Raw genomic sequence first — 9098 nt, forward strand, 5'->3', positions numbered from 1 at the left:
TGCGCAACAGGCAAGCGTGGATTGGCGCTGCAGCAAGAGCAAACAACAACAATAATTAATTAATTAATTAATTAATTAATTAATTAATTAATTAATTAATTAATGAGGCAGTTAGTGGTGTTATTAGGATCGCATGCGACGCGTAAATACCAAAGTGCTGCTGCTGCTGCTGCTGCTGCTGCTGCTGCTGCTGCTGCTGTTGCTGCTGTTAACTGTTTGTTGCTGTTTGTTCTCTGGTTTTGTTTGCATTTGTTCTGAATAAAAGCCACAAACCCCTAAACCATAAACCCTAAACCCTAAACCCTAAACCCTAAACAGGCAAACGCACAAGTCCGCGGAAACTGCCGCAGCGCCTCTCCGGTTGGAACATCCCACAGAATACCTGCAGCATTTTAATGAGGTGTACAGACACCCCAAACAGCAGCAACAGCAACATCAACAGCAGCAGCGGCAACAGCAGCAGCAACAGCAGCAGCAGCAGCAACAACAGCAATTTGTAAAGCCCCAAATGATGAATGCATGCAACGTGATAAATATATTGAAGGGATTTAATCTCTGAATTAAAATTCTGTGTGTTGTGTCTGAGGTGTATATTTATTTTTTGTTTTACTTGTTTTGTTGTTTATTTACTACTAATAAAAAAAATAATATAAACAAAACCAATAAATGAAATAAATAAAATAAAATAAAATTAAATTAAATTAAATTAAATTAAATTAAATATATACCTCTTTTATCTAAACCCCCAGAGAGAAAGAGATGCGTAGAGGAGTCGTCGGCCCCGATGCATGCAACTGCATCCGTGTGTTCTCCTAAAAGCAAAAATAAATAAATAAATTAAATAAATAAATAAATTAAATAAATAAATAAATAAATAAATATTGCTTTACAAAGAAGAAAGGCTGCAGGCTATAATAATTATTATTAAATAGGTTAATAATAATAGTTTATTCGAGATAATAATAATTATAACTATTATTAAATATAATAATAATTATTACTATTATTACTATTAAATATAATAATAATAAAAATTATTATTATTATTATATGGAGTGAAGAACGCAAAGACAGCGGCAGAGACAGCAGCAACATAATTAAAAAAAAATAAACAAAAACAAAAAGAAAAGGAGGCATCTACAAACGCAGAAGTATATCCAACAGAAAGATGAAAATAATTAAAAAATAAAAATTAATATCATTTCTTGAATGAACCCTCGACTCAACTTAAAGGCGTAGCAGCTTTCAGGTGTATGTACAGCTACGTATGCCCCAGACAATTATATTTCGATGTTTGCAGTCTTTTTATATGTGCTTGTGCATCTAAATAATAGATTAAAAACTTCAAAATAAAGTAAAGTGCTTGGAGAAGAAAGAGAAACACAAATAATAGGTATAATAACTCTTTTTACTGCAATATAATGCGCATACATATACATATATATTTAACATATATATGTACACCTAAATATATATATATATATATAACATATATACATATATATATCTAATATACCTAGATATTATATATATATATATATAATATAGACTAACCTGCGAATTCATGAAGTATGCCCAGTTGCGCGCCCAAGAGGTAAATGCGTTTATTTGATGCCCCCGCTAATAAATGATCTGAGTCACCGAAAAAGCGAAGACAATTAACTGAACTTGAGCCGCAATTGAAGGTGCGCATACACCTGAAACGTAGGAAACCCTCTCCTTCTTCTTCTTCTTCCTTTTCTTGTTTTTCGGCTGTTTTACGCCTCATTGTCTAGATATATGCACAAAGTCCCCTTTTTTATTCATAATAAAGAATATTTATTCAAAAAATTATGAAAAATAATGCAAATTTAGAGGAATCATGCAAAGACCTCTGCACGCCAACAGGGCTGCCGATACACCCCAACACATGATGAGAAAAGAAAGGAAAATTTGTAGAAATGAAATTTATTTCTTTCAAATTAATTGAATTTTATTGTAATTATTTGAAAAAGAAGAAAAACCGGCTGCTGTTTGTTGTCTTAGGTACACACTATGCCGTTCGTTAGTTGCAGTTGTATATTACATATCTTCTTAATTATTAGCGTTATTGATGTTTTAGTAAATGCAATTGCACATTATTTCCATCAAAATGATTTAAATAAATCAAATTATCCTCCTGAGAACCTCCTCTGCTTCGATACACAGCAACAGCAGCAGCAGCAGCAGCAGCAGCAGCAGCAACAGCAGCAACAGCAGCTGCTGCTGCTGCTGCAGTCAGGGGCCCCTCATAGAGGCGATCGCCTAAATAATAATAAAACGGGGCCCTTTGGGGCTTTATCTGTGAAGCAGCAAGAGTTGACGGTTTTGTTTTTATTGATTTGCATTGAAAATATGCATTTTTAATGTTTATTTTCTTTTTATATATTTGTGTATCTATTAAAGAGAGCGCTTTGTTTGTATATATGCGGAGGAGTGATAGCAGAACCTGGTGTACGTACACCTGAGGTTTTGACGGTTGTTTGTTTGTTTCTTTTGTGTTTATTCTTGGCTTTCTTCGCTTTATTATATTAATCTCTTTGCAGTATTTATTGAAAGACAGGCAGCTTGAGGTAAAAGTCTTAGGTGGGGCTTCATGCCCCTTACTGTTTATAAATGTGTTTATCTTTTTCTTTATCTCTTTTATATTTCATAGATAGATTCAAAATAACAATAAAAAAATAAATAATTTATATATAAAGGTGCTTTTTTTTCTTTGCTTTACCTCAATATCAGCAGCAAATTAACTCAGCAGCTTCTTTTGCAGCTCTTTGCGCGCAGTCTTTCGTTCATTTATCTTTCTTTTTATATCATTCTTGTTTAACTCTTTTAACAAAATGTCTCTAGAACAACTAATGGCCCTTGTGCCTCTCGAGGCAGCGATGACGCACAAAGAAAAAGGAAGAAAGTCGCGCTGGGAGAAATCAAAGAAAAGTGCAGACGGAAGTCGTTGGGGTAGCGAGACAGTCAGCACCTCCCTAAACACCCCAACACGCCTTCTAATATCATTCATGCATTAACGTCTTATTTATCCTGCTTCTCCTGCTGTTGCTGTTGTTGCTGTTGCTGCTGCTGCTGGTGCTGTGGTTGTTTTGCTGCTGCTGCTGTTGGTGTTTTGCTGCTGGTGTTGCTGCTGCTGTTTCTGGTCTTGCTGCTGCTGTTGCCGTTGCTGCTGTTGTTGTTGTGGTTGCTTCTGCTCGGCTGATGTTGCTGCTGCTGCTGTTGCTGCTGCTGCTTGTGCATCGGTTGCTTGTGGCTCCGTTGGGGCTTTGCAAGAGTTGCTGCATGCAGATCTCTTTGTCTGCTGCTTTATGTTAATAGCAGCAGCAGATGATGGGTTGGGTTGGTTGAAGTGCAGCAGCAGCAGATAGTGCTGCTCTCTCTCTCTCTGTCTCTATCTCTGTCTTTATTTCTTTGTTATTGCGTTAATCTGTGTGTGTATATAAGTTGATGATATGCAGTTTCATAGAGTTGTTTCTGCTTAGAGTGTAGCACAGGGAGGTGCGTATACAGCCGCGTGTTGCATGCAGGACAAGCCCTTTTTACCGCCTCCTTTTATCGACTTACCGATTGGAATGACGCCTCTTCAAGTCGACAGATTTCTAAGAGAACAGCGACTAGAAGAGTTATATAGAAAGCTGAACAACGGCATATTAGAGTTCTTTGATGCAGATATAAGGCCCCCTTCACCTCCCCCTGTCTACGATAAAAACGGGGGAAGAGTTAATACAAGAGATGTTCGAGTCCGCACTGCTATGCAGAATGAAGTTCAGCATCTATGCGAATTCATGGTCTCCAACTTAGAGGGCTTTACGCCGCCCCCGGACTTTAGACCTGCTAAAAAGATACGTAGAATTGAATTTCCACATGAAAAGGTATTTCATTTCTCACCTCCTTTGGCTTCTAATGCTGCTGCTCCTGCTCCTGCTCATACTGCTGCTATTGCTGCTGCAGCTCCTAATGCTGCTGATGCTACTAATGCTGCTGTTGCTGCTAGTGCTGCTGATGCTCCTAGTGCTGCTGTTGCTGCTAGTGCTGCTGTTGCTGCTAGTGCTGCTGTTGCTGCTAGTGCTGCTGCAGATGCTAATGCTGCTGTAGCTGCAAATGCTTCTGTGGCTGCTTTAGCTGCAAATGCTGCTGCAGCTGCAATTGCTGCTGCTGCTGCTGATGATAATGATTGTGTTGTTGTTTGTTGTGGTGGAGGAGGTGTCTGCGTTCTTGCTGATGGTGTTGCTGTCTTTTTTGCTGTTTTTCTTCTTGTTCTTACTCACGATGTTGATGGTGGTGGCGCTGCTGCTGTTACGGTGCTGCTGCTGCTGCTGTTCTTGCTGCTTTTGCTGATAATGCTGTTGCCATTGCTTTGTTGTTGCTGCTGTTGCTGCTGATGGTGATACTGGTTCTGTTGCTGCTGCTGTTGTCCTGGTTGCTGGTGCTGCTGCTGAGCTAATCATATATATATATATATATATATATGCTTGTTTCTTCAGTACCCTGACTACAACTTCATGGGTATTATCATCGGCCCTCGTGGCTGTAACCACAAACGGCTGGAGGCGGAGAGCGGATGTACGATATCTGTTCGAGGGAAAGGCACACAGGTGATGCATAATTGATTTCTCGTATTGTGCTGCTGCATGCATGCATGTATGCATGTATGCATGAGCATATACAGCGGAAAGAACGAATTAATTATGGTTGTAGCTGCTGTTGGTGGTGTGGAAATGCAGAAAGAAGGAAAGCGCGATCATCAGACTGATGAAGAAGCCAGCATGCCGATGCACGTTCATATCATGGGGGATACTGACGAGGCCGTTGAGGTAAATTGGGGTTAAAATAGCAGTTTTTTTCGGAATCTTTTGAATAAAAACAAATATTAGTGCATTGTGGATGGATTTATTTTTTAAAAATTCAATTTCATGCAGCTTTCCCCTGAAGATCGCACCCTTTTTTCCACACATTATTCACGTTTTCAGATTTCCGTTTCGTTGGGGTGTACGTACAGCGCGCTGTCGCCCTCGTGGAGCCTTTGCTCGATCCACTACATCCAGCACATGAAGAATTCAAAAGAAGAGGTCTTGAACAACTTGCGCTCGTTAATGGAGTTAACTATACAGACTTAGACCAAAGAAGATGCGCCATTTGCCAGGCACTTGGACATCTTGGTACGAATGTATATATATGTATATATATATATATATATAGTTGTATTTTATATATGATGCGTTTTTGTATAAATATGCATTATGCGTGATGTACAATGGAGAATATATACACTCTAAGGATGCTATAGATATGTGTAGGTTTCTGGGGTTCATGTGCCTGCATATATGTATAATCAATGCAATGTATATATATATATATATATATATATGTATGCATATATAGATATGCATTTATATTACATATGATATATATTATATAGTATATATTTATGTATGTGCACTTGAATAGTTCTGGCAGTTTTGTTTTATTGCGATAATATTTTTTCTCTTTTTCCTCTGCACCCCTTCACAATGACAGCAAATAAGACTTGTTTTTATCTGCTGCCTTCCTTTTGTTTGCGGTGTACGTACAGCTCATGAGTGCCCGGACAACCAAGAACTGCAGCCGTTCAAGAAGCCTGAAGTGGTGGGTATTTCGATAATAATTGACAGTATTTGTTTAGTGCTGCACGCGCAATATATTTAGTATCATACTCCATCTAATCTATTTACTAGAATGAAATATTATTGAGTGCAATATATAAACAATATATGTTGTACAGTATATATAAACTATTTATTTTTACAGCATTTATTATGTATATATATATATTATTTATTTATTATAGAACATTCAAACTCACGCCATTCTTTAAAGAGTTAGCAGCCCATATGCACAGTACCAAAACGAGGAAAAGAAACTCTTTTATTTTTATTAGATTTGATTTTGTATTTCGCGTTGTTATTTTTTTTCTTTTTGTCTTCACCTCAGCGCTGCGCTATCTGCGGTGATCTGGGGCATGTCACGATGGACTGCAAGATGCGGCGTACAGAGGGGGGGGGCCCCCCTGGGGGCCCTCATGCGGGCCCCCATGGAGGGGCCCATGGGGGGCCCCTTGGGGGCCCCCATGGGGGCCCTCGGCCTCCCCCGCCTCCACCTATGGGCGGACGACAGCCTTATCCTTATCGCGGGGGCCCTGACAATTACAGAATTGATATGGTGGGGTGTATACTCAGATATTTGCAAGTATTGTATGCATGCATGTGTTTGTTCTGTGCTTCGTAGACAGTTTGAGGTAGAAGGAAGTAGGGTTAAGTATTGCTGCAGATGTGTCATTTGGGTTGTATGTACACCTGAATTTGTCTTTTCAATCTGTTATCAACTTTAAACAAACTGCATTTTGCTGTTTAATTGATGTTTCCGTAGGAATATCGCCGCATGATGGATGAACTGAGCGGGGAGAAGTCAGGTTTAGGGGCCCTTGACGGCCCACGCCCTCAAGGGGGGGCCCCGGGGGCCCCTGGGGGCCCCCCTCATACAGGCAGCCCTGCAGGGGCTTCTCCTGCATCACAAGGTTACACTCCACCTCCAGGGATGTCTCCTTCAGGCCCTGATGGGCCGGGGGGGCCCCCAGGGAGCCGCCCGCCTCCGCCGCCAATTGTATTGACTCCAGGAAGGATGGGGGGCCCCATGGGGGGCCCTATGGGGGGCCCCATGGGAGGCCCTATGGGGGGCCCCATGGGGGGCCCTCCTCCTCATATGATGCAGATGAACGCGGGGGGCCCTCGGGGGCCTTGGGGTGGTGGCCCAGGGGGCCCAGCGGGCCCCGGGGGCCCCGGAGGGGGGGCCCCCCATCAGGGAATGGGGGGAGATATGCATTGGCCTGGGGGCCCCATGAGGCCTCCGCCTATGGGCATGATGCCTATGGGGGGCATGCCACCTGGTGAGACAGCAGCAGCAGAAGCAGCGGCAGCAGCAGCAGCAGCAGCAGCAGCACTAGCTGTTTTTGTAGGCTGCATTCTCTGTGTTTCGGGTGTCTGTTAGTGCTGCTCTATTTATATTTATTTTTATTTTTATTTTTATGTTTATATTTATATGTTGTTGCTGCTGCTGCTGTCTGCAGGAGGGATGCCCTGGCCAATGCAGCCCATGGGTAATTTTGCTTCTCCTAATCAACACTATGGAGGAGACAGAGGAATGCCTATGATGGGTATGCATGCACCGCCCCCTTCACCTGTGCATACACCCCAGCTGCAGCAGCAGCTGCAGCAGCTCTTGCTGCTGCTGCAGTAGTAGCTGTAGCAGCAGCTGCAGTAATAGCTGTAGCAGCCGCTGCAGCGTCTTTAGCTGTACAGACACCCCAGCCGCTGCAGCTTCTGCAGCTGCTGTAGCTTAAGCTGTATAGACACCCCAGCTGCAGGCTGTCTTCCTCTTAATGAGAATTTCACTCTTTTGAAGCTGCTGCCGTGCTGCTGTTCTGCTGCAGGTATGTGGGGAGGCCCCATGGGGCCCCCTATGGGGTATATGCCGGTACCGCCTGGGGCACAGTGGCCTGGGGGCCCCCCTCCAGTTGGTGGGGGCCCCATGCAGGGTGCCCCAGGGGGGGCCCCTGGGGGCCCCTCAGCGCCTGCTCCTGCTTTGCAAGGGGGCCCCTCACCTCCTTCTGCACCTCCTCCTTCTGCTCCTTCAATGCCCCCTCCGCCTGTGCCTGGCGGCAGCGCCAGTGCTGACCCCGACAGCATGGAGTGCGGCGACTGAGAGCAACAGATGGGGGCCCCTGGGGGCCCCTAAGGCCCTCTACTTGGGGCCTCTAGGGGCCTAAAGGGGCCCCTAAGGACCTCTAGGTTGTGGCTTGTAGGGGCCTAAAGGGGCCCCTAAGGACCCCTCTAGGTTGGGGCCTGTGGGGGCCCTTTGGGGGCCCCTTAGGACCTGTAGGGTGGGTTCTTCGGGAACCCGCAGGGGCCTCGGGGGCCCCTGGGGGGCCCTTTGGGGGCCCCTGGGGGTATCTTCTAGCGTTGGGGTTTGGTGTTGTTTGTTTGTCTTGGCGGTGCTGCTTGAGGGCGTTGAGTTGTGGTGTTGTAGACGGGGGAATTGCTGAGGTTGATATATATACATATATTTATATTATTTATTTATTCATATATATATGTATTTGTTATAGGTGTTGCTTGGTGTGTGGCCGGTGAAAGGCTGAACACGAACGCTGCATGCACGCGTACGTACACCCCAACGCCCTCCTCTTTCTTTTTTTCTTTTCTGCTTTTCTTAATCTAGATGTTGATGTGCCTCTCTCCTTGGACACATGCTGCTGCTTCTGCTGTTGCTGCTTCTGACGCTGCTGCTGCTGCTTCTGCTGCAACAGAAAAAAAACGGCAAAACTGCAGCAGCAGACGCCCCACCACAGCAGCAGCAGCAGCAACAGCAGCAGCAACAGCAGCAGCAACAGCAGCAGTTATAGGTTGCGTAGCGAAGGAAGACAGACAGATATTCAGGGTTTAAGGGTGCGGCATCAGCTGTCTAGGTGGCCCTTCTGGGCTGTACGTGGAGCTCACGTCAATCAGTGGGGCGTACAACTGATAGTATAATGTAATATAGTGTAATATAATATAGTATAATATAATGTAATATAATATAATGTAATACAATATTAGTACAATATAATGTAATATAATATTATTATAATATGTAATATCATATATTAATATAGTAGAATAGTACTCTCTAATAATATACTTCGTCAAGCAGTATACAAATAATAATATACTTTATATTATAAAATATAATGTTTGAGATATTATACCACTATTATTATTATTATTTTATTATTATTATAGATATAATGTATCACGGGTTGTTGAGGCGTAGGGCGTCGCTCTCAGGTGTACGTACACCTGATGAACAGAGACAGCCTCCCTTTTTGTCTTCTTTTTAAATTGTTTTTGCAGCAATACTATTGAACAAACAATTCTAGGTTTTCTGCATTTGTTTGCCCCTAAGGCGGAAACAATTCAATTAAAACGCAAATTTTTCACCCCAATATATCGTAGTTGTCATGCAATATATATATATATATATATATATATATATATATATATATA

At 42.8% G+C, this 9098-nt stretch overlaps 1 protein-coding gene across 1 annotated transcript; it reads left to right on the forward strand.

Moving 5' to 3' along the window:
- Positions 1-2855: 2855 nt before the first annotated feature.
- Positions 2856-7758, forward strand: EAH_00042980 (zinc knuckle domain-containing protein, putative; the record flags this gene model as incomplete). Its single annotated transcript, XM_013395023.1, has 10 exons — positions 2856-2984; positions 3549-3893; positions 4506-4616; positions 4746-4835; positions 5021-5180; positions 5594-5646; positions 5992-6219; positions 6427-6943; positions 7124-7210; positions 7487-7758. The coding sequence occupies 10 exons, from the start codon at positions 2856-2858 to the stop codon at positions 7756-7758; spliced, it is 1992 nt and encodes a 663-aa protein (XP_013250477.1).
- Between the last annotated feature and the right edge of the window lie 1340 nt (positions 7759-9098).

The sequence above is a fragment of the Eimeria acervulina genome, genomic scaffold (genome assembly GCF_000499425.1).
Source record: "Eimeria acervulina Houghton genomic scaffold, Eah_scaff566, whole genome shotgun sequence".
In the NCBI taxonomy this organism is placed as follows: domain Eukaryota; phylum Apicomplexa; class Conoidasida; order Eucoccidiorida; family Eimeriidae; genus Eimeria; species Eimeria acervulina.